The sequence below is a fragment of the Thalassophryne amazonica genome, chromosome 19 (genome assembly GCF_902500255.1).
Source record: "Thalassophryne amazonica chromosome 19, fThaAma1.1, whole genome shotgun sequence".
NCBI lineage: Eukaryota > Metazoa > Chordata > Actinopteri > Batrachoidiformes > Batrachoididae > Thalassophryne > Thalassophryne amazonica.
Window position 1 is genome coordinate 54,929,616 of NC_047121.1, and position 26,621 is coordinate 54,956,236.

Sequence of the window (26,621 nt, forward strand, 5' to 3'; positions counted from 1 at the left end):
AAGAGTAGTTATTCATAAAACTATGCTGTGCTGCAGAACACACATAATGCACAGTGCAGAGCTGAGGCACCGACACAGTGGTGATCACATGATATCAGAGCCAAGATCCACAATAAGTACAAAAACATTGCCATGCTACAAGATAAGAGTTACTAAAATTATGAACTGTGCTCGTAATGTAGAGTCTATCCCTAGGTGTTTGCAGATTAACGTGTGTGTGCTGATATTTTTCCCGACATATATTCAACAGTAGTGTTGTAAAAAAAAAAAAAAAAGATACTCAGGCAGTTGGTTTCAAAATACTCTGTCAAACTAATTTGCAACTAATAATAATAGTGATAAAAATTGTTGTTGGATTAGATACTCGTTCAGTATCGATACCAAAGTGCCGTCTTCACCTCCTCTGTTGGTAATACAAATGAAGCCGGCCAAACAGGGAAAAAAGGCATGGAGTGATATGAGATATGACAAGATTGTGCTGTGTCTCATTTAAGTGTTGTTTGGTGTTGAAGCCATGACTTCCACGTCCGCTAACGTGTCACACAAACGCTGCGTTTGGGATAACTCGGAAATCTCAAGTTGAAGACTTCCAAAAACTGTGTTGCTCAATGAACTCGGAAAACAACAGGGATATAAGTAATAACATCTGAGTTTTGCTGTTTTTACAAGGAGCACATAAATGAGTTGTTGATAAGGATTTTTTTTACATTACCTATAAAAAAAAAATACAACAAAATATTATACATATAGTGTACCACTCAAAACGTTGGGCACAGTTGAATGGGAAACACTCTTTTCCAACATTGTGTCCACCTCACAGCACTCTGGGTTTGTCTGTCCTCTCAATGCTCACTTTAGCATGTTTGCTTGCCCACATTGAGTAACATGAAGTCAGAATCTCCTAAAATACTCTGTGCACAGCCCCCCCCCCCCAAAAATAACGGCATAGTTACTTGAGACATTGGTGAGCTATTTACTAGAGTCCCTTCATGTCCCATGGGAGTCTCACATTTCATATTCATGACAGGTGTGTCTCACAACTGGTGCATGGAAAAACTTAGGCTCACATTGCCAGATTAAACCATTTCTCGTAGCCTCCGTGACACATTGGCGTTGTTGGCCCAACCACTGATGGAGTATTACGCGTCAGGGCAAAGACTGTTTTTCCGGAGTTTGCCTGAATGCTGAAAATAACCACAAACCGACAATGATTGTTTATGTCTCACGTTGACCAGGTTTCGCAGTAACAGGACACATAGATGGTGAGAAGAACAGCAGGATCTTGATCAGCGAGGTTCTTCCTGATGGACTGGCATTTGCTGAAGGTAACACCGACCGTCAATGATGTTGGACATCTTGGTAACGCTGTCCTATGCGATCTATGCTGTTTGTCCTTTACCTTCTTTCTGGTCTCATTCTCAGGTTTGCGTCCAGGTGATGAGATCCTGGTACTGAATGGCCAGTGTGTGTCAGACCTGGACCTGGGGCTGATTAAGACGCTGTTTGCCGAGCAAAGTCTCACCTTGAGCCTGAGGCGGGACAACCATCTGCCCCCACCTGTGGCCTCCAGCCTTTCAAGTCCTCCTAAACACAATGCGGAGGTTCGCAGCAAGCACCATCGAGTCAAGTCCTCCTCAGGTGCTTCAGTCTGCACACACATAGACCTGGTCATGAGTAGGACAGAGTTGTTTCTAAGATCTTGTAGGGTTTTTGGAAATTGATGGAAAGACTTGAGATCCCATACTGAAAGCTCTGTTGATAGTCACACCCAAAAGATGGTGATCTGGAGACATGGTGTCGCGGCTCGTCTTTAGTCTTCTCGGGATGTCTTCTTTTAGATAACACAAACTAATTGCAAGTGATATGCTAGAAAAAGGACACAACACTTTAGAATAATTCAGCCTTAAGCAAGATAAAATGCACAGAGTTTTTAAGTTTATTTAAGCCTTCGACACAGAGCTTAGACAAACTGAGTCCTCTAGAGAGACTGAATATGACAACCGCGCTCGTCTATTTATTGGAGACCCGCGGGCATCGCTCCTCCTTCAACTTTTTTATTTATTTCATTCCCAAGACATGGTTTTCTATTGGAAGCGTCCTCTAGTGAACCCTAAGCAGGTGTTAGGCCATTATTTCAATGTGACAAACGCTCCCATTAAAACATGAAGGATTTACAACTGATTTTTTTAAAAGACCTTCAGCCACAGGTGCAGCTGGCCTGAGGCCCCCCCCGCACGTGGCCTCAGCCACACGTGCAGCTGGCCTGAGGCCCCTGCACGTGGCCTGCGGGAAAGCACCTAAAAGGCCTTGGAAAGCCCCTGACAGACTGAATGACTAATAGAGCCCTTTTTTTTTGGGTTGAACACCTGCTAGTTCAACCAGAGGACATACAGTTCGGATCAGGACACTTGATAGTTCATCACAGTTCAAATATGGCCCTAAAAATTCTTCTACAGTCCCTCCTCTGGGACTCGAAAGAGTCCCATTACTTCAACTATACTCTTGGGTTGTTTACTGACAAGACATCTTCATTTGTGCATTGCAATAATAAAAAAGAAAAACACATCACTCGACTTACTGATAACTCTGGTGCGGATATGAATATCAGTTATACTTCACACGGTAAATATATTGCAGTGCAGGTGAACCTACATACTAAGGCACAAGGTGAGCAATTAGCTGGATTATATCAACGCAAGGTGACATTCAAACATTGAGTTTTGGTGTACTTCAAGGCACTTAAAATGGCCACATAAAACAAGTTACATCAACCTCTTAATCATGGCAAAGTAAAGGCTTCACATTGACATCAGTGCAACCAATCATCTTCTGGCATCTATTGACTCACTCAACCAGAGGCTCCAACCCATTATACTTGGTTCTACATATTATTTTGTTAAAGCGTCACACATTTATTATTTAAATGCATCAAATAACCCCTACGTTACCACTATTTAGTCAACCAATCAAGAAACTGTTCTAAGGTTAGCGCAGCTATGTCTAGTTAAATGATAAACACAATAAATGGTTTCCCTTCATGTCCGTCCTTAAGTCATTTGCCTTAGTCAATCATATAATGGTTTTCATTATAGGCCATTTCTCAACATTCTCCACTTTGTTTTTCTTCTTTTTCAGCTTGTTTTCTAATGCCCTTTTTGGCCAGACGCCAAATTTAGGCAATGCATGTCTCTTGAGGCATGCTATAATTTAAGAAAAAGGGGTCCCTATGGTGCATCTTTACTACTAAATCTACAAACACGCCGTGTAAGGGTCCCCTTTTTATAACTTTGCAATGTGATATCTATGTGTATGCATTTAGCTTTATCTGTGTTACGCAGATGATGGTAAGGACAGACATTTACCCAACCTTCGTTACTAACATATATCCTTCTTTGTTTTTATTTACACTCAGATTTCTGAAACCAGTCCGCAATTCAAACTCAAGAACCAAGATCATAGTCCGTGTTCAGTGCCATTACGTCAGTCCGCGCTCCTCAGCATTTACTCAGCATCTGAAGTTTTGGGAGAAGTTGGGGAACATGGGGAGGTTGGCCTTTCAGGGGTAGTGGGGGAAGGATCAGGAATTCTGGCTTTCAGACAGTCGTGCAGTTCTCTGATGGATCTTTCCAGCTCCTTGTGCTGCTTGGCCAGGTTGTACAGGGCCCCCAGAGAATTCTTGCCCACATTCAGGGTGGTGGTGGCCAGTCCTAGCTGCTCCCTTTCCATATGCTCCATCATGCTGGCTAGCATGTCCATACTAGACTGAAGACCACACAGTTGAGTATGGAGGCCCTCCTGAGCACAAGAGATGTTGGCATTGTCACGGTGTATCCTGAACAGGTATGCAGCTGTCTGACTTAGTTGTGGCATGATTTCCTCAAATAGCTCATGGGGAATGTGATTTGTGAGGGGCAGGAGCTGCTCCAAGGTTTTTGGAACAGACTCTTGTGGAAGACAAAGCTCTCGAACCAAGATTGCCATGTCCAGTGGGGTGACCATGACCAGATTAAGGTTGTGCAGTCCAGGGGACAGGAAGTACAAGGGGGAAGGCATTTCGTGTGTGGGGGGAGTATTGTTGATGTCGCACAGGCAAGTGGTTGGGACACTCTGGGCATTTAGTAGCCTGTACAAAGCTCCCCTCTGTCCTGGTGGGTGAGTTCACTAAGGTCCACCCCTGCTGATCCTCCTCCAGAGGTACTGGGCTGATCAGAATATCTCTCCTGCCTTGGGGGTGGAAAGCTGGGGACAGGTCCTAGCAGTGAATTGGGTCTAGGATGCACTCGGGCAGTTGCTGCATATGGCTGACCTTGGCTGCCTCCCCTGGAGGGTATCGTTGCCACTGGCACATGTGACTGTCTCCATGGCATCTGCGGAAGGGGTGTGTTCCTGAGTCCAAAGGGTCCTTCAGGTGATGGTGGAGTCCTCGGGCCGACTCTTGCTGCAGGCAGATTCTGTGAAGCCGTCATTGCCAGGTGCTGGAACGATGAAGATCCTTCTGTTGCCAACTGGTTTAGCTGCTGGATGGAAGGCGGCTGTGGCGACCAATCATGTCTCGACCATCCCTCCTGTATATCCTCTTCTCCAAACAGTTCTGAGAGTCCAATCAGACTTGATAGAGGCAGATCAGGCATAGGTCCCTGATCAGGGGAGTCTGGTCTCTCAGCCATACTCCTGTGTCCTAGTAATATACATATACGTTCATTATTACAGCTCCATGTCATTCTTTCAGATATTGTCTATCCTATCCCTCATTTTTGTGGGTGCATGTGTGTGAATGTAAATGTGCGTGCATGTCTTCTTCCTCGTCTACAATATCACCAAGCACGGTCCATCCCAGTCCTCCCTATCTGGGGTATACGCCACAATATTAGGGAGCTGGGGGCTGTCGGGGAGGATAATTGGTATTTCATCCATTTCCATATATTCTGGTTCTCTGTCTGTTTCGTTTGTGCTTTCTTCTAGGGCTCGGATGGCTAGCAGTGGGAGCTGTCCTACTGTGGATGAAATCAATTTATTGACCAGAAATTTTATCAAGGGAATACCACAACATATTACCAGCAAGACCGCCACCCCTGTTAGTGCCAAGATTACACCTATCTGGTATAACCAGTCTTTCCATGATATCCACCCTCTCCTTAGAGTCCCAAACAGTGAAAACAGTGGGCCAATATTCATTCCATTCCCTACAATGTATCCAGAATCGTCAGTTTCATTTCTCCCTCCTATGGAGTTACTTAATAGTTCCTGTTGCATCTCTTCAAGTGTGATTAAGAGCTCTGTCAAATTTCCGTCTTCCCCTGTACGCATGGGAATAGCTGTGCAACATTTGGTGGCTTTGATCATAATACAAACTCCTTGTTCATCAGCCATCATCATCTCAATAGCTAATCTATTTTGCATTGTCATTAGCGAGGTGGCGTGCAGTTGTTCGGTTAAGGCTCCTACAGCTGCCAATGTCCAATTCAAATATCTTTGTTGATTATACCACAAGTAATTAATCCACTGCACCTCCTGGAACCTAGAACGGATTTTTGGAGTAACCCCGAACAGAGCCAATGCCCATCCCCATTTATCCGCATCTTCATCTGCTTTAACTCTGCTACTGTCTATGGCTTCTAACTGTCGGGGTATCCCTTCTGGTATCCCGTTTCTTACTGTGATGTTGTAGTCTGTTTTAAACGTCATTATTCCTCTTTTCTTACGAAGTTTCTGTGGCATGGGTTGTATTGAATTTGGCATTTCAATTACTGTTATAGCTCCTGTGAGCATCACAGGAGCACAAAGGCCCTTCCAATTAGGGGACAGCGATGACAGGAGTTTCCTTCTTTGTCCGCATATCCAAAAGATGTCAGCTAAGGGTACCGTTCCCTTAGCTAAATTTGGAGTAGATACCCATGAAGCATGGGTGAGATTCAGTCCAATTACAGACCCCCCTGTGGCCGGTACTACTTGTTCACACTGTATGCCTGCTGCTGGCAGGGTGTGACAGACGGTAATGTTCCATGCTGTTTTGGCCGGTTTGTATTCTTGCTGCTTTTGCATACACTGTATGTGGTGTTTTGGCTGGGTCGTCCCTACCTGCCAATCGCTTATGTATTGTGCTACTAAGCCTTTAGCTATACAGAATGGGTGTATCATCCCTTTCTCTATTTTAATCATAGGTGGAACGGTTCCTTCTGTACTTAGGGGCACTGGACAAAGTTTACTGTCGGCAGCATATTTTTCATCACCTACTGCCATTTTCATAACACATTGTGTATAGCATTCTGCTTGGTCTGAGTTATGTTGGGGACTCCTATAACAGTTGTTGATATCAGGTAGGGGTTTAGCCTGAGGTATCACACCTTTCCGGTGACAGGCTATGCAAGGCTTTTCACTGATCTGCCTAGCCGAAAATTTCAACCATTGGTAAAATAAATTGGTCTTCAACCCTTGTGTGCGGGCTAGGTCTGTACTGGGATCCCATCTCCCTAAGTGACTGCTTGTTTCTAGGCTTCTAATTGTCCTCTTTTTCCTTGGTTTGATTTTTACCCATTTTGTGGCTTCATGTACTGTAACAGTTACGTCTTGCTTGGTTTCCCTGCATCCTCTTTTATCACAAATTACCTCTATGTTGAGTGTTCCCTCCTCTTCACATTTGATGCTAATGGCTTCGCCTAATATGTAATCCCCCAGCTTTCCCTGTATTCCTATGTTCTTGTAGGCTTTTGATTTAATGTATACCAAATTATATGTTTTTCCTGTGTTTAGAATGCCTTGTTTAGCTGCTATTGCGGCCATGGCCACGGCACAGTCCGTTGTATGTTTTGGATGTCTATTTTCTCCCATACTGACCACCAGTAGTATTGTCAATCCCTTGAATAGTTCCTTAATCATTGCTCTGATGACTGTTGAGATGTGCTACTAGATGTGCTACTAAGTGAGCCGTCACTAGATGAGCTGTCACTAGGGATGTGTGGTGTATCTGTGCTTTGTCTGGGTTGTACTTCCTGCGGTTCTTCTGTCGGTAAATCTACTGAGTTGCTGTCCGAGTCTGATGTCTCCTGTGGCCTGTCTATCTGTCGGTCTGTATTTCTGTCTGTCTGTTGGCCTGCGTCTCCAGTTGTTTCTGAGTCTGCATCTGAGTCTGTCGCTGCTCTATCTGGCAGGGATCCACTACTCTCTGAAGCTGTGCGTCGTCTTTGTTCAATCAGTCTCTGTGAGCGCCTTGGCCAGTGTTCGCCTGGCTGCAGGGAGGCGTGGCCGTCCCTCGGTGCTGCTGTAGGGTCTGGCTTCTCCTGCTTCCCCCCTTGGCCCGGCGGCTCTGCCAAGATGAGCTTGCCGAGGCCGCAGGGGCGCTGGGCCACCAACCCTACAGCAGTGGTTTAAATGAAACCAAGTGTCCTTACCGTCTACTTTGACTGCTGTACGTGAGGCAAGAATAACTTTAAAAGGACCTTCTCGGCAGGGCCTGTCCCACTTCTTTTTGAACACTTTGACGTAAACCAGATCACCAGGCTGGATGCTCTGATTTTCGAGTGGAATCTCTGCTTCTCTGTCTTCTGTAGCACCTTTGACCTGCAAAAAGATAGTTTTGTGTATTTGGGTTAACTGTCTCAGATAATTATGCCATTCGTCTTGTAGCTGCTCCAGCGATGGTCCTTCGTAGGGTCCTCTCAGGTATGGAATAGGCATCGGCCGACCTGTAAGAGCTTCAAATGGTGTCAAATGGGTTAGTCGGTTAGTTTGTGAGCGCATTGACAATAAAGCAAGCGGCAACGCATCCAGCCAGGTTAGTTTGCCATTGCTGTCTGCTATGATTTTTGCTAGTTTGTTCTTTAAAATGCCATTAGCCCGTTCCACTGCCCCATTTGATTGAGGGTGATAAACACACCCAAACTTCTGTTTGATACCCAATTGTTTGAATGTTTCTTGTGTAACCTTGGCTACAAAAGCCCTACCGTTGTCAGATGAGATAGTATCTGGAATGCCAAATCTTGGAAAGACATCTCGGCACAAGAATTTGGCTACCGTTTTATGGTCTTGATTTGCAGAGGCTACTGCCTCAATCCATCGGCTGAATCTGCATATCACTACCAAAACATATCTCATTCGTTTAACTCGATTTTCTGCTCCCATGTCTATGAAATCCATCATAAAATGTCTGAATGGCCCATCAGGGACCGGAATGTGGGCTAAAGGGGCTGTGAATGATTTCCGGACATTGTACTGTGCACATACCTCACACTCATTCAACAAACGGTCCACTGTAGCTGCCATATATGGTGACCACCAGACAGCTTTTAGTTTGTTCATAATTTGGACTCGCGAACAATGATCGGGTCCGTGGGCCCAAATGATTGCATGTCGTAATAAATTGGTGGGTAACACAAAATGTCCATGACTACTGCGCCACAGCTTGTCCGCTGGCCCCTGACTGCGTGTCTCAATAGCGCCTTGTTTAACCCACATTCGTTTTTCTTCTCCACTGGCCCTACTTTGAGCCACTATCAGTGCGTCAAGTGAAACCAGTGGGGCACAATCTTGGATGGTTAGCAGGGGAAACATATTTTCTCCTTGTGCTCCTTTGCGAGCTGCGTCATCTGCTAGATTGTTACCTTGAGCTATGATGTTATTATTCTTTTGATGACCTGCACATTTAATGATGGCTACCTCAGACGGTAATTGGAGAGCTTGTAACAGTTGGGAAATCGCTTCTCCATGAGTGACAGGGGTGCCATCTGCTCTCAGGAATCCCCTTTGTTTCCAAATGTTTGCATGTACATGACATACGCCATAAGCGTAGGCTGAGTCTGTGTAGATATTAACACGTTGATCTTTAGCTATCTGGCAAGCCATAGTTAAGGCTTTGATTTCTGCCAGTTGGGCTGAACAAGGCTGATCAATTCCTTGGGACTCCAGTAATTCAAAGGTCTCGCCATCCTTGTTTAGTTTAACAATCCCCATACCCGCATGCAATCCCGCGGCATCCCGAAAGCATGAGCCATCCACGAACAGGGTTAGATCTGCATCTATGGCGTGATTATACAAATGTTCTCTGGCTCTCAAAAATTTCTCTGTCTCTGCCACACAGTTATGTGGAGTACCATCTAACGGTGTGGTCAATTTGGTGGCGGGATTCACCGTGTGACAACGTTGTATTGTTATTTCTGGAGCGGACAACACAACTTCATATCCAGTGCGTCTAGCTTGTGTTAAGACAAAACGTTGACTGGTTAGCAGGGCATGTAACTGATGCGACGTGTACAACGTTACTGCATGTCCCATGATTATGGATGATGCTTTTTGAAATGCAAAGGCAGCTGCTGCTAGACCCTGATAGCATGGTGGCAATCCTGTTTCAATGTTGTCAAGCTTTGTACTATAATAGGCCAATGGTTGTTTTCCTTCATTTGTTTCCTGCATTAGTACAGCACAAGCATATCCAGTTTTTTCAGTAACATACAAATGGAAAGGTTTCCCATAATCTGGGTTACCTAACGCAGGAGCAGATTGCATGTCTGTTTTTAGGGCTTCAAAAGCTCCCGTTGCCTGATCTGTCCAGACGAGGAGAGCTGCATTGCTTGTTTGCCCCACTGCTCTAATCATGGCACGCAAAGGTGCAGTTTTTATAGCATAATCACAAATCCACGGCCGACTGTACCCTGCCATCCCAAGGAATGAAAGCATCTGTCCCACTGTTTGGGGTTTGGGAGCCTTGATTATAGCCTCCACTTGGCTTGGGGCTATACATCGCGTGGTCCCACACAACTGTCTTCCCAAGTATTCTACTTGTTTGCAGAACTGCAATTTGTCCTTACTTACTTTATGACCTCCATCTGCCAATGCATGCAATACAATTAATGAATCTTTTTCACACTGTTCTTGAGTCTCTGATGCAATAAGGAGATCATCCATATATTGCACCAATGTACTGGGTATATCAAGGTGTTGTAAATCTTCAGCCAGGACTTTGTTAAAGATGGCTGGGGACAGGTTCAGTCCCTGAGGTAGCCGTGTATACGTTAGCTGTTGTCCCAGAAATGTGAATGCAAACAAATGTTGAGTCTGGGTGCACAGGCACACTGAAATAGGCTGAACACAGATCGATTACTGTGTACCATTTTGCTCCAGCAGGGATGCTTGATAGTATAGTATGCGGATCAGGTACTATAGGTGCATCCATTTCTATTATTGCATTGATAGGACGCAGATCATGTACCAGCCGATACTCTTTGGTATTGTTTTTAGGGATAGGATAGATAGGAGTATTGCATGGGCTTGCAGTTTTTATTAGAACTCCAGCTGCCATTAGTCCCTTAATTACTGGTTTTATGCCTTCAATAGCCTGAGGTTTTAATGGATACTGCCTTTGGTGAGGCAGTTTTGCTCCCGGTTTTACTTTTATTTTTACTGGTAAGGCTGTTTTTACTAGTCCTACATCCGTTTTGCTTTTGGACCACACCACTGGTGGTATTTGCTCTAACAATTTCTCTTGTTGGGCCGATAACACCATCTGTCCCTCTGGTCTAGGATTGAGCTCCACTTTTTGAGCTATAGCCTCATCATTTACTTTTAAATTAATTCGTACAAACTGCTGGTCTTTTGACAGATGTACTTGTGGACTTTCCATGTTTTGCCATTCTTCAACTTCTGAGGCTGTCTTTACCATTGGACCTAGGTCATGGGATTCGTACTTTTCTGAGACTAAAAGGGTCACATGAGGCGTGGCATTCGGCACTTGATACCATTGTTGTTCAGCTGAAGTTAGCTTGACAGAAGCTGCGGCCCCTTGGGGGCCTAAATAAATTTCTGTGGTGGTTATGTGAAACAGCCGTTGATTCATCAATACATCCCAGCAGCATGCATAGTCAGTTTGTTCTTGTTTGGCATCGAACATCAGGGTGACATGTAAAGGAAAACTAGGTGTATATACTGCTTCATAGTGTTGTTCGGCCCAGGGCTTCCATTTTTCCCATTGCAGTTGAAGATTTGAATTTTCTGGTTGTAACTTCAGCCAGTATACCATGGGTTGCACAGGTCGGACCTTGTTTTCCATGTCCATAAGCACCATAATGTTGGCGAGTGCTTCGTCAGGAAAGTGTATTTGCAGTCCTTGATGGGTACACACTATCTGGGTTTGTAGCTTACATAAAATGTCTCTTCCCAGCAAATTCACAGGTGTATTTTGTGAGTATAACAGGGGTGCTTCAATTGTTACAGGAAGTGGGCGTGTAAAAGGTATTATTTGAGTTTTCCCAGAGAAGCCGATGGTCTTAATTACAGACCCAGAGAGGGGGAGATGAGCACCCATTTTCCCTATGTAAGAGTATGTTGCCCCTGTATCCACCATGAAAGGGAAATCTCTGTTTTGTATATTAACGGTGACGGTTGGCTCTTCCTTAGGTATCATCGAAATAGCCAATGCCACCGTTTCCCCCTCTGTCTTCTCTAGGCCTCCCTATTGCCAATAGGCAGAGGGTCCAACCCAAGGTCGGGCCGGACAATTTCTCATTCGATGTCCAGGTTGTCCACAGCTCCAACACTCATTAGAGGGTTGATCCCCTATTGGGGGTGTTGGTCCCATAGGCGGTCCCGCTTGACTGTTCCTGGGAGCTGAGTTTTGGAATCTGTTTCCAAATGAAGGTTGGCGAGATCCTCTTCGCCACCCTCCTCTTTGACCTTGAAAGTTCCGTGACTCTCCTCTCCACCCATGACTGTAGGTGGGTCCATTTCCGGGTGTGCCAGTGCTATGGTAGTGATAGTGATGCTCCACTGGTGCTGAGACTTCTCCTGTAGGAGTGCTTCCTGCTGCTCCTTGGGGGCTCTGTGTGGCTGTTACCACAGGTGCCTGTATGGTGGCAGCAGTGTTTGCCGTAGGGCCCGTGCTTGCCGGCTCAGAAGGAACAGGGGTCATCATTGGTGCCTGGGTCTTTGTTTTTTCTTTCTTGACTTTGGTTAGCTCTCCCAACTGCATCTGCACCAATTTTTTCGTCAGGGATTTTGCTGCATCTTCTTCTTTTTGTTTTTCTTTCTTGTAGATTTCAAGATGGTGACAAATATGCTCAGAGTATAAAGCCCAATTCATTTTTGATAGTCCCACAACTCCATCTAGGGCTTTCTGAACCTCATCTGGTAGAGCCTTTTTTACAGTTATTTTAAACAGGATTTCAGTTGCTGGAGAATGGTTCCATGCATTTCCTGTTTCCTCCGCCCATCTCTTCTGGAATCGGTGCAGGAACTTCTTTGGGCACTCTTCAGGTGTCCACTCCTCATCATCCAATTTAGAGGGATCCAAGACCTCAGGGTACTTTCTTCTCAGTCCTTCCCACATGGAGTTTCTATAGCGATTAAAGGGGACTTCATCATGTTGATTTGTGCCCATCATCTGTGTTAGTCCAACCTTTCCTGCTAATTCTTCAGTGTCATGTTTTCCCATGACATGCATTAGCAAGGCTTTTATGTCACCTAAAGACAAGGTTACCCCTGCAGTGCCTTCTTCTAAGGCAGTTATCCATCTCCCAGCTCCTTGGGTGATGTCTGGCAGCCTGTTGGCCAGCCCCACCATGTCTGTCCAGCTCCATGGGGTATACACATGATGACCATTTCTAACCACCAATGGGCATATGAGGTCTTCGTCCTCCTCTTCTTCTGTGGGGGCTCCATACTGTCTTCCAGATCGAGTGCGACTGACTGGTTCCAGGCAGTCCATCCAGTCGGTTATATTCTGTTCTAAAGCCGCTATGTCTTTGCCTACACATTGTTGTCTTTGCCTGAGTCGGGCCTCTTTTGCACTCTCAATGATGATCTCACCAGAAATTTTTCAGGTGGGTGGCTCTATAATGTGATTCCCTTGATTGGGCGTCGATTGTTGTAATATTCTTCTTTCCTCGGCGTCCCTATGTCTTTGTATTGTTTCCTTCGCTAGCCGAAGTTGCTCAGCTAGTTCTTCATTATCTCTTCTGGCCAGATCCAGTGTGTCACAGAAGCTCTTGTGCCACTCTTCGGAGCCTCTATAGCCTGTGAAGGTCCAGTCGGCTGACTTATGGTGGGAGGGGACGGTTTTCAGTGGACCTCGATGTGCAGGCGGAGCCTTCAGGTCTCTCTCTTTATCCTCGTCTGCCTCCGTGTCACTGTTATTTGTGGCCCCCCCCTGCTGGTCGTGGTGAGCGACCACTTACTTTCGGACTTGGAGACCTTGTATGATCCATTTGACAGACTGAGGACCCTCCACATCCATGCCTTGGTCCTCTTCACGAGTTCCTAATACAAATTGTCCAGCTGTCTTTCCCATATCATGACGTTTATATGGGGGTGGCTCTGATTCCCAGCTCGGTGCACTGGCTTTAGTCTCTTTGGATCTTTCCTCTGTCATTTTTTCTCTTTTCTGCTGTAGCCTCTGTGCTTCCTGCTTGAACAAGGCCAAAACTTCTTTTTCTTCAGTGCGTTTTTTGTTGTTATTTACGTTCTTCTGCTGATCTTTAATTTCTTTTTTTCTGTATTTCTACCGCAACTGCTTCACACATCACCGGATCAAATGATCCCTCCAAAGGCCATTGCCTGCCCCATGTGACCTTTTGTGCCACTTTCTCATACATTGGTTGGCCTTAGTGCGTTTTCCTGGATATTTTCTTAGTACTAAGTCTAGCGGGGTACTTTCCCGACCTTGACCTTGAGAGTTACCCATGTAACCCTGACAAACGCTATGTGAGGTGTTTCTATGGTGTTCTGGTAGTCCCTCAGGGGCTGTCCTGATCCAGACCAATAACTTGCTGGCTGTAACACCTGTTTTGTATTTTAAACCCTTAAAAGGATTAAATTTCCAACTGTTATGCCCGTCTTCTTTTTCTTTAACTAAATACGAAAATTTACCTGTTTCCCACCGAACCTTCCTTGGGACCACAGTCAGAGTCAACCTAGGAAACAGTTCTTCACCTGGATCGGCTGGCAGTGTTATTAAATGATTTAATGGTATGCTAAGTTCTTTATTAGGATCAGCACAAAGCAGCTCCAGCCACGGGGTTAAACCCTGATGCCACAGACGTCTTATCAGCAGCTCCCAATTAATTAGAGGGAATTGTTCTTTCTTTTGCTTCAGATTGATTACCTTAGTAATCTGCCATAATTTCTGATTGATCTCTTGTTCGTCCTGCCAATGTTCTGCTCCTACCCTGTCAAAATAGGTCCTTTCCAGCCAAAAATGTGTCCTGATTCCCTGGGTTTCGATGTCTCCGTCAGTCAAGTAATGTTCTGGGAGTATTATTTCATCATCACTTAAGTCTCCCATCAAAGACTGTCCCAAGCATTGATCAGTCTGTCAGCTTTTTCACTATAATCTAAGCTTTAACTCTTTTGATTTATAACCAACTTTATTTATTTAATCCTCTTACAACCCTAACACTTCCTAATGTCTTTGCTCCCGACTTTCTATTTTCCTTCTAATTTTTTAACTTTCTGCTTCTCGTCTTTTTCTGCTATGTTTGTTTATTAGTTTTCTCTCTTTGAAATAATATCTACCTTTTCTGTATTTACATAGCACTCTTCTCCTGTCTTTTTCTTCACTGTCTCTGTTTCACACTTTCCTCTCTGCCTGTCATGCACCTCCCAAGTCCTCCTGTTGGGTCTAAATACCTCCCCCTCGTACTCTTTCACATTAATCTTGTATGTCAGCCAGCTTGCAAGCCCTCACAGCTTTGCTTGCACCTCCCCGCTTACGTTCCACTCTCCCACACACAATTTTCAACAGCTTTATACACAAAAATTATTAAAAACAACTTTCTATATATCTCTATCTAGACTTCTGACACTTTTCACTCCGCGGCTTTAAACAACCTTTTTATTCACTTAACACCAATGTGTTCTGTTTAAGCATGTATCTCTTCTTCACGTTAGACAGCTTCTCCGGCGCTGTCAGCAACTTCATATATTACTTTTTTACAAGCCCTCTTTGAGCGTACAATATTTCATTTACTTCTACGCCTTACCGCGCCTCGCGTGCGTATCCTGTGCTTAATATATTATTTTTCACCAGCTCCTTTCTGAGCATACAATATTTCATTTACTTCTACGCCTTACCGCGCCTCGCGTGCGTATCCTGTGCTTACTATATTATTTTCACAAGCTCCTTTCTGAGCATACAATATTTCATTTATTTCTACGCCTTACCGCGCCTCGCGTGTGTATCCTGTGCCTTTCTGCACTTTCTTCTACCTTTTTTTTTTTTTTCACTTACTGAGCTCCTCGTGAGCTTAATGTGCCTTTGCACTGAAAATACTCTCTTTTTCTTTTCTTATAAAAAACTCATATTACTGTGTACTTAATTACTTATTCTTCTCCCACGCCCCACAAGCGTGTATCTGGTGCCTTACTGCACTATTTTCTGCTTCATTAATTCTCATGTATTCTGCACTAACTCTTCATTCATTTTATTTTATTTTTTTTTATAGTTTTTCTCTTTTCTTAAAAAATGACGTCCTTTATTGAGCTCTTTTACTTACTGTCAGCTGTGCTACTTTGCACTTTCTCTTTAAATCTCTTTATCACGTACGGTATTTCTACTGCGCCCCCTCAGGCGCTTATCTTGTGCTTCCTCTGCACGTATTCTCTGTTAAACTCTTTTTCTCACTTATTTCACTTCAGTCTCTGTTAAACTCTTTAAATAACCTTGTATTACCTTGTATCTATTTGTCAGTATACTCCCCTAAATTAACCCCTACAGCGCATGCTATCAGCCGGCACGTTAGTAACGAATTTCAACACCAATTATTCTCCAAGCATTCCCCAAAAAACATCCAGGTTAGTTCTCCACGCACTCTTTTTCCACACCAGAGTTCATGAACATTCCTGACCTTTCGCTCACACAGACATTCTTTTTCCCGGGAACACACACACCTTCTGAGCATTTTATCTACAAGGCCTGATAATTTTCAATCTTATCTTTTTTTAGTCTCTTATCAATTTTCTTAGTCCAGGTTCTTTTGGGTAAGAGGCAATTAAAAATATCACCTGTCAACTTGGGCGGAAATCCCGACTCACTCCTCCAGATCGTGCAGAAGTTATAAAAGGTTTCTGCTTACCTTTTAGTCGTGATCACTGTTATTTACGGTCTGGAGGGATGAGCTGGACTGCCCCAGGCTGCCGGAATGCCCCTGGACCCTCCTGAAGCTGGCTCGCCAAGTTCTGTCGCGGCTCGTCTTTAGTCTTCTCGGGATGTCTTCTTTTAGATAACACAAACTAATTGCAAGTGATATGCTAGAAAAAGGACACAACACTTTAGAATAATTCAGCCTTAAGCAAGATAAAATGCACAGAGTTTTTAAGTTTATTTAAGCCTTCGACACAGAGCTTAGACAAACTGAGTCCTCTAGAGAGACTGAATATGACAACCGCGCTCGTCTATTTATTGGAGACCCGCGGGCATCGCTCCTCCTTCAACTTTTTTATTTATTTCATTCCCAAGACATGGTTTTCTATTGGAAGCGTCCTCTAGTGAACCCTAAGCAGGTGTTAGGCCATTATTTCAATGTGACAAACGCTCCCATTAAAACATGAAGGATTTACAACTGATTTTTTTAAAAGACCTTCAGCCACAGGTGCAGCTGGCCTGAGGCCCCCCCCCCCGCACGTGGCCTCAGCCACACGTGCAGCTGGCCTGAGGCCCCTGCACGTGGCCTGCGGGAAAGCACCTAAAAGGCCTTGGAAAGCCCCTGACAGACTGAATGACTAATAGAGCCCTTTTTTTTTGGGTTGAACACCTGCTAGTTCAACCAGAGGACATACAGTTCGGATCAGGACACTTGATAGTTCATCACAGTTCAAATATGGCCCTAAAAATTCTTCTACAATGGGCATAAGCACCGGGCAGCAGTGGGCCTCAGGGACTAGAAAGGACCATTAGAGACCATCCAGTTCACACACTGCATTGAAACTTTCCTTATAGTTTTAGTTTTTACTTACGTAGGCGCATCAGGTTGCTTTTGCCGCGCCCTCTGTGGAGTCAGATTTATTTTGATCGTCCCACAAAGACTGAGCAAGAGCCGACTTTACAGCACTACACTGTCCTCATAATGAACAAGTATAAACCCCTAAAACAGCACAAGACGAGGGACAGACACAAATGGAACATGTGCACAAGTGCAAACAAGTTATATAGATGTAAGTCGTTCCACGCCATTTCACCGAATGGGCGCCATGACACGTCTCAAAAAAAATTCAAACACAGCTTTCATAAATGTTGACTCTATTAATGAGATATGTCATATTTTTGTCCAACAAAAGGGCTGAAGGTGCTGCGCAGAAGGTTGTTTTTATGTAACCAGCGTCTCAAACCGCATGACATTTGGGATTCATGTGCTCAGTTTGACATTGTTTAGAAACGGTTCATAACTTTCCACATACGTTTGATGTGGTTGACCCTGAAGGTGTCTCTGAGTGCATTATGAAGCCATATCTCCTAAAGCAGTGGTTCTGGTCCTCAGGGAACCCAAATCTGCACATTTTCTTTCTCTCCCTGCTTTGCCAAAAAGTCATTGACCTGTATGAATAACAGGTCAGGGGTTATTGTGTCCACCATATAATGGAACTGCCTTGGGTTCTAGATTGCAACTACCCAGGGAGACAACCGGTCCATCTTCACCTCTGAAAACTTGCCAGGTGAAACCTGGGTGTGTCCCTTGTCTTTTCCCGATTTTGGTTGTACTCAACATTGAGGCACCTGCATGTTGGATCATCAGGGGAGGATCTGGCTTCGGTAGGGGGTGGGATTGTGACTTTATTGGGTGTGCTGAAGGCATGCCCTTATTAGGGGGTTCTGGGGCAATGCCACCTCTGGAAAATCTTAAATCTATAGCCTTTTTCCTGCTTTCTAAGGGAATCTGGGAAGCTAAATCCAGTTGTTGCCTTCGGTCATCGGTTGGAGTCCAAGTCTAACAATTTATACGGTAAGACAGGAAGCACAGGACTCTAAAGACATGGACCTTTGTACTCATGCAAAGATATCAGCATCGCCAAATGCCTCTGTCCAGATACCCAATGACTCTGAGCTCTCCTCAGGTGTCTCTCAATCTCAAAGGCTGAGGACCAAGAGGCATAAACTTCACTAACCGTCTCTCCTGCTAAGGATAAACACCAGCCATACGACACCATCTTACCTTTAGAAATGAAGAAGTCACTTTGATGAGCGGCGAAATGACTCGATCAGAGAGAAGTTTCAGTTTGTGGAGAATAAATATCTTGATGGATTCTGGACTATGTACCACTTTCTCATTTTTCACGTTGTTCCCTTCTATTTTTTCAACACCTGTGTAAGTTTGTGTTTGTCATCATCTGTACTTCCTATCTGGTCTGATCGTTGTGAATCTTAAAACCACAACACAGGCGTCACACTTCCTTTCCAGTTAAACCCGTTCAGCCCTGACTTCTTTAAAACATGTAAAAATTTGAAGGAAGAGCTGCAAAGCTACTGTTGGGCTGTCAGAGCTCGCCGCAGGCGGAAGACGCACCGCACGGTGCTCATGACATCAGACGGCTCATTATCGCCAAGTCCTGTCGGTGTGCTTTAGCCTCACTGTGGACGTTCGCCATCACAGCTGATCAGTAAGGTCGAGCATATTGACACGTTCAGCTGATACCCGTCGGTGGAGAACCGCTCCTTTCGACAAAGCGTGTGATGAAGGGAAATGAAGCAAGTGGAAAGTTTTGCATTATTAATTTATCAGTTGTTTGAAGACTTTTCCAGTTCATTTTGTGGTTTTGAAATGTTGTAAAATTGCTTGTTAACATGGGAATGATTGATTATATCCAACCAACACTCTAAAACACATGCAGTTAGATTTCTGACAACCAGTAAGCAATTTATCTCGTATTAAAACAGTTTAAAGCAGCTTACAGTTAGTTCAGAACAGTTCGAAGTGTATTTATGTCTTAAACCACCTTAAAACCGGTTTAACAGCTGAACACACTACAAAAGATTCAGGGTTTTTTTTAGGTCAGTGAAGAATAAAATGATTTCTAGTTTGAACCAGTTTAAAAGTAGAGTATGAAATGGATTAAAGTCAGTTCATCAGCTTTGGTGTTTAACTAGTTTATCATGAAGTTTAAATTGGAAAAATGTAAGAATCTTCAATTAATCAAAATCTTTGTTTTTTGTTTTAAGAAAGATGAATCAGTTATCAAAATATTTGATTATTTCACTGTTGGTCGATCAATCATTTTTGCAGGATGACTCAAAAAGTAATCAACCGTTTTCATCTATTTGTTAAATATGCTGGTACGCACCTGGAAGCGATATCATGAAATTTAGAGATGATGAGCACAAAGGCGCGGAGCATGAAAGGTTTTTTTGTTTTTTTTGTAATTTAACATACGATGTGACTGGTTGCCTGCCTTGGTGGTTGTCATCCAGGACCCAAGACTCATGGCACCAGTGCGTGCTCCCTGACCTGATGCATTGAGGGTAATTTTGGGCTTTGGTGCGTCTCATGATGAGGTCAGATTGTAATTTTCTATTAAAATGTTCTTTTTCTCCGCGTCGGTTTATTTCAGTTCAGTTTATATGCAGGTTTGTAAATTTGACAGCAGCTGACTCAGTTTGCAAACAGTTTATTAAAAATAACCACACGGCATAAATCAGCCTGCAGTTGTGCCGTAAAGCGCAGACAGTGGCACATTTAAATTCTGCCAGTTTTCTGCAGAATTAATGTTGTTTGTAATTCCAAACAATTCTTTCATGCCTCACTCAGAGTCTGAAGCGGCGCCACTCGTTAGTTTCGTGCTTCCGTCACTGTCAGCAAACGGGCTTAATCACCTGTAGTTCTCTGCTCCACCTCTAGAGGGCTCACAGTCCCAGGCAGGCTGGTGGCAGGATGTACGGAGTCAAACGCCTGCAGGAGTCATATTAACACTCATCCCACACAGACGGCTTCACGACGGTGTTCCTGGAAGGAAGCTGTCTATCATCCTGACGCCAGGCAAGCGGAGTGAACGCCGACGACCAGATTAACTCCGTAATCAGACGTTTGTTTGACAGCGATTTGGAGCTGAAGGAGGACGTTTCTTTTTGCTTGCAGCCTGCATTCGGGACAAAACTTGTTCATGTTCTGCGGCTAAAAACGTCGCCAAGAGCTTGAATTTAATTAAATGCCTTCACAACACTTGACGGAATAATGTCATCCTGTCAAGACACAGCACGTGCACAATGCCCAGTCAGAAGATGCTGGGATGACATGTATGAAACAAAAAACCCTTTGGTTTTGTTTGACTTTTGTTTCACTGCAGCAGGAACCAAAAATATTTCCTTTTTTGTGTGCATACACACAAGAATTAAATCACTTTTACAGGGGATGAACATCTGCAACTCACTGAACACGTCTCATCAATTTTTAAGAAATAGAAACAGTTTTTTCCGGTGTGATAAATCTGTGAAGTGAGGGAAGCCATCAAGACAGTGACACCTCTGCAAGAACGTGTGTGAGTGGAGAAAGTGGGAATGGTGCCACATTTGCCTGTTGTTCCCAGCTTCATGTTGGAGTGCAGGAGGTCTGCAGGTCACGTCCAGGCTCAGGTTTCTGACAAACTGCACCACTTCAGCATGAAGCTGTTTAACGTGATGCAGCAGACTGTTGTAGACTCACCACAGAGTCGCTGAGTGACCTGGGGTCCATTCCATTAAACAGGATTACCAACTGGAAAATAAACCAGACTAACGAATAAGCCTGCCTTATTTGGTAGTCCTGTTTTATGGAACGGACCCCTGGTTTAAGAGCTCCCCTCACATGGCAGCCTGATGTTTGTTTGGAGATGGATGTCTTTGTTACCTCTGCCAAGGAGGTTATGGTTTCGGTCGCATTTGTTTGTCTGTCTGTCTGTCAGCAGGATAACTCAAAACGTTTTGAACGGATTTTGATGAAATTTTGTGGAGTGGTTGGAAATGACAAGAGGAACAAGTGATTAAATTTTAGTGGTGATCCGGATCATGATCCGGATCCCGATGCTAACGTGTTAGCATGTCTGTGGCATTTCAGTGTTAAAAGTTAACATTAAGCAGTTGCAGCTGTCATCACGTTCGGGTGCCTTTGTTTTCAAATTGGAATATTTCTTACATTTATTTTTGTTTATATATTAATAATCTAATGATTATTATATACAATTTTAGAGAAAGAGAAAAAGAAATAGATCACTGTGCCAAGGAGGGAATCTCTTTATGGTCAGTGACCCTATGTCCTTGTTTAGAGAAGTGTTTCATAAATGTTAAAAAATTCATATATTTGCAGTTTAGTTGAATAATAAATTAAATTTTGTCTATAAGCACATACAATATCAATATCAGTGCTCAGATGACAGTAGCTTCTGGGAGAGGTGCAAGTTGCAATAAACTGTGATGCCAAGCGCTAAGGATACATGCTATCCAGTCACAGCAGATGAAACTTTTTTTTTACTACTGACCAAACATTGTTAGACTTTTTTAGGTTCAGTGATTCCACGGCGTATAGATGTTATGGCGTCAGTGACCCCATGGCCTTGGTGGAGGTTTGCACTCTGAGTGCTTCTAGTTTGTGTTGTTATTTACAGTCATGCTGGCTAATGCTAAGCGGTCTTGTCGTGTCTCTCCAGATGTGTGCGCCGCAGATGATGGAGGCAACTTCCTGTGTGACGGCCTGGAGGACTCTCACTGCGCTCGCCGGCCTGTAAAGCTCAGTAAGGTAGGAGGGGCTAATGTTCAGCTGTCGTGCGCGGTGCGTTGGCGGGAATGCTGTCAGAGAGCAGACTGGCAACCGATCCTCAGCGCCACCGTAATTAGGTTTCACCGTCACAGCCGCTGGTATAAACACGGAGGACAGGAAGCAGACTGAGATGCTGGAAAACTCCTACACACCCACACACACACACTCACACACACACACACACACTGGAGACCAAACCCACAACAACCTCAGAGAGACTAATAATAACAATAATAATAATAATAATAATAATGTATTTATGCTAGGATTTTCCAGGAATCAGCTTGCAAAACAAAATAAATTCCAGGAATAAAGTACAATAAAAGTACACTACCACAAAAATCCAGAAGTGGCTCAGTAATTTGTGTACATCTGCAGCAAATAACATGAAAAATATTGTCGATCATTCATCTGTAAATCTTATTTCTTTTTGGAATTTAAAAGTCCTTATGTTAAGTAACAGTACATGCTGTGTTGTGCACATGTGCTACACTCCCTTGTTAAAGTGAAAAAATACTGCAGTACACAGTACTAAGGATCAAAGCAGAGCGCTGCTGAATCTGAATGTTGTTTAAATGATTTTCATACTTTTGAGTTTCAACCTTTGATGTGATTCCAAAGTGATACTTGACAGTTTATTTATTCTGACGTTTTGCTTTGAATTCGTAAACAAAACCCCCCATTAGTTTGCTAATTAGCTTTGCTATCTGCCTTGTTAGAGTATAACCAAGTCCCTAATTACGTCCGCCAAGGACAGAATAAAATCATCGGCATTTATTGATTTACACTCAACAAAAATATAAACGCAACACTTTTGGTTTTTTGACAACCTGGTCAACTCTATGCGAAGGAGATGTGTTGCACTGCATGAGGCAAATGGTGGTCACACCAGATACTGACTGGTATCCCCCCCAATAAAACAAAACTGCACCTTTCAGAGTGGCCTTTTATTGTGGACAGTCTAAGGCACACCTGTGCACTAATCATGGTGTCTAATCAGCATCTTGATATGGCACACCTGTGAGGTGGGATGGATTATCTCAGCAAAGGAGAAGTGCTCACTATCACAGATTTAGACTGGTTTGTGAACAATATTTGAGGGAAATGGTGATATTGTGTATGTGGAAAAAGTTTTAGATCTTTGAGTTCATCTCATACAAAATGGGAGCAAAACCAAAAGTGTTGCGTTTATATTTTTGTTGAGTGTACGAGTGTACAATTCGTATTTGTCTGTCTGACTGTTAGCAGTATTACATCAAAACTACTGCACGGATTTTGACAAACCTTTTTTTGGAGGTGATCTGGATCCGGATTCTGGATCAGGATTTCACTTTGTAGACTTTTATGGAATACGTGAAAACTCTTTCACGGATACGACATCACAATGTAAAACCAAGATCAGGAAGACATTATTTTGTTTCAGCTTGTGGATTAAATATCAGATTGCAACATCTTGATCAGTCGGACCATTCTGTATCCGTATGCAGTTATTGTATTGTGTTGCGGAACCCAGCTTTTGCTGAAGTTCATTTAAAAAAATAAACAATTCCACCTTTTGTAGTCATTTTTCAAAAGCATGTTTTGCGCATTAGGTGACTTTCCTCCTGTAAGGTCATTCATTTGTGTTGAGGGTTTTGTTTTTTGTTTTGTTTTCCCACACTCCTTCAGCCGTGACACTTGTGTTTTAGTGACACAAATCTCGCTCACTGAAGCATTAGGAATGAAATCATGTTTGTATTTCCCACAGTGCACCCAGTGGGCCTGACGTCACTATGTTGCCTGGTGTCACTCAGTCATTTCACTTGTGATCACAATAACATCTTTCCTAACTGCGTGATTGTCACCAAACTTGGTTTATGCGTTATGCGTGGTGACACCGAGACACCTATTGATTTTGGGAAATCACTGAACTGTATGTTGTAAATTAATTCTGCAACAACAACAACAACAGTTTGCCCAGAGTTCTGTATGCACTTGCTGGTGCTCATATCTTCAGATTGGAAATATTTGCAGTTTTGGAACTCTGGCTTTTGTTTTTGTTTTGTTTTGTTTGCTTGTCCTACCCCCCACTAACTGTAGGTCACTACATTAGATCCAGTACAGATCTGCACTGTACACGTTTTACACCGGATGTCCTTCCTGCATGGAGGAACATGCTGACGGCTGCTGATGTTCTGAAGCGAGGCGGGTGTGCTCATCACTGATTGGCTGCAGCTAAACTCGCCCAAACCTACAATAAATATACTGCATAGTATAAATACATTGTCAGTTTGGGTTCTCTGGATTTGTAATCTCTTTGCTGTTTGACTGTTTCACACTTTTATTCTGACATGTCGGTTGCTGACTGTCCAGTCAGGATTGTTACTTTTTTTTTTTTTTTTTTTTTTTTAATGTGAACAGTTTTTCGTGACGTTGTTAAAGTGGGCGGGATCTTTCGGGAGTCCGGCTTCAGCGTGGTGCTGATGCAGTGCAGGGGTGTGTGTGTGTGTGTGTGTGTGTGTGTGTGTGTGTGTTTGTTTGTTTCTGCATTATTTCACTCTGTCTTGTCCTCTGAAGGAGTGTGGCAGTTAACATTTTAAGTGCACGTTTGAAACGTTTTAACCTGCTTGTTATGCAACCTGCACTAAACGAGTAGGGGGAGGGGCTGAGTTTGGCCCAAAACCTCCACGAGCCGCCGCTAACTGCTGCAACCGTGTCCTCACAGTCTCCCATGTGGGAGGATCCTGTACAGGATTTGACCTGAGGCCGGCTGGGAGCCAGATTAGAGGCGACATGTCGCGGTGCTCTCGTCTCTCTCGTCTCGCTGTATTATTCCATCTCTTTTTTTCAGCCGGTCCCGCTGCACCGGAATCTGCACTGCGCCACTGCTGCTGCTGTTCAGCAACGCGGCGTTTACTGAGGAGGAGAAGCTGAGCACACGACAGGTGTGCATGTGTGTCTGCACGCACAATAAACAGGAAGAGGTGTGAAAGACACCAGGAGGTGTTGGTGCACAGAGAGAGGGATTTAATCGCTGCGGAGCCATCAGGTTACTCTGGGGGGGGGATGGGGCCGGTTACCGGGTAGAAAATGAGCTGTGTGTAAGTGTAGAGACACACACACACATGTATATGCACAATTGAATCAGTTGAGATTGATGGCAGGGGAAAACAAATTTCAAGCCTTTTGTTACATCTCATAATGGTCTCTTGTCGTGAATCTGCGACCTCTGATTAATGCTCACGTGAGATTCCAGTTTGTGTTTTAATACACAAACAAGCTGATTGGATGGAAACAGTGAGTTTCTCAGCTTTACCAAAACAGCTGGTTTGTCTTTATGAACTTTGAAAAAACAAACTGAAGTGACCTGAACTGATTTTTGGGCGCTCACATGCACCCGCTGCCCTCACGTACAAAGGTTAGTTTCCTTACTCCACCCCACCTTATGACATCTTAGAATAAAACTGAATGAAATCTGTTCAATCCAGATGCAAACTTCATGCTGAGTTTGAAAGCTGGATATTTGAAAGTCGTTTGTTCAGCTGAAGGAATCGTCATGCGCCATCCCCAGTTCAGTATTCCTGCAGTTATGATCGGACGTGCAGACAGTATTCCCCAGGAGGTGGCGGTCCTGCATCAAAGTTGCGCACAAGGTCAGGTTCAAGGTCAAAGGTCAGATCTGCAGTAATGAATTTCACAAACTCACTCCTCCGACGTGATTACGGCCTGAATTGGACTGAACTTGAACGCAGCGTTTCCCACGCGGCCCTCCGTCAAAGTTGTGATTGAGGTCAAAGGTTAGATTGGGTGGTCACCTAGTGGATTTGGTGAAGTTGGCTCCTCCTAATTGGCCGTTTCAACCTACACCAGTATTTATTTATTATTTTACTGCTTTTCAGAATCTTATGTTTGAGATTTTGGCATTTCTCCAGACACGAGACCTCCAGACCTGGTTGGTTGCCGTTGTGGGAACCGTGGTGTGGTGGCTGCAGTGAGGTGCGACACCACTGCATGCTCCCAGACTGGATTTTCAGAAGATGAGTTTGAGTTACGAAGCTCAAGACAAAGTTTGCATTTGAGGATTTTTTTTTTTTTTTCCCCCCGACACAAGAAAATTCCAGGAAGTCTGTGTACTTCAAAAGCCTGAAGTGCTCCTGCTTCTTCATCTTTCTTCAATCTAAAGTGAAATGGCCAAAAATGATTCCACTAATCGCTGACTTATTGACATGAGTTTTTGCGTCTTGTTCTGGGAACATTGGGAAGGATGCTAACTGTTTGATATGTCAAATATAATCAGGTCACAGACGGCGGTGGGCATCTGCAGAATTCTGTTATCCTGGAAGTGTCGCTGCAGGTCTATAAATAGAAGCGACATATTTGAGGAACTGCACGGTCATGGGTTGCATCAAAACAAAGGTTATACGGCGGACAGACGCATAATCCGGCACTTTGTTTTGTCCAGACGTATGAAGATGCCGCGTTGCATCTGATGTTCCGGTCAAGGAGGCATTCCAACTTTGTACAAATGGCTGAGCGACAGAAACTTGGAACATTCCATTTAATTTCCCTCCTCAAGATGAATATTTGACTTCAAAAGACGACGTCGATGCCTGCAGTTATTAGACGGTATCAAATTCTTCAAACACGATCGCAGCTTCGTGGTAGCTATAACTGTTCCTCCCTCCCCAAATCTTCCAGAATCCCCCCGTCAGGATGGGTGCTGGGAGGGGTGGGGCTGGGGGGCTCGCGGAGGCGTGTGTTATGATTAAACCCATCAGCCTCCATCTGGCTGTGAGCCGGCTAATAATCTGGGTTTACCCCCGTCAGTGGATTAGATGCTAATGTGAGCGTGTACGTATCAGTCGGTCCTGCTGGAAACAAGAGACGGAGCCAACAACAATCCACCATGAGCCACGTTGGGGCGCGATGACCGCACCGGTGGCG

General features: G+C 44.0%; 1 protein-coding gene across 3 annotated transcripts in view; it reads left to right on the forward strand.

Moving 5' to 3' along the window:
- The window catches only part of tiam2a (TIAM Rac1 associated GEF 2a), a 147,162-nt gene that overhangs the window by 94,143 nt on the left and 26,398 nt on the right, over positions 1–26,621 (forward strand). For all 3 annotated transcript variants that reach the window (XM_034194890.1, XM_034194891.1, XM_034194892.1), the window contains 3 exons: positions 1,236–1,325; positions 1,423–1,638; positions 21,589–21,677. In XM_034194890.1, the coding sequence (XP_034050781.1) occupies positions 1,236–1,325; positions 1,423–1,638; positions 21,589–21,677 (395 nt within the window). The remainder of the gene's footprint in view (positions 1–1,235; positions 1,326–1,422; positions 1,639–21,588; positions 21,678–26,621) is intronic.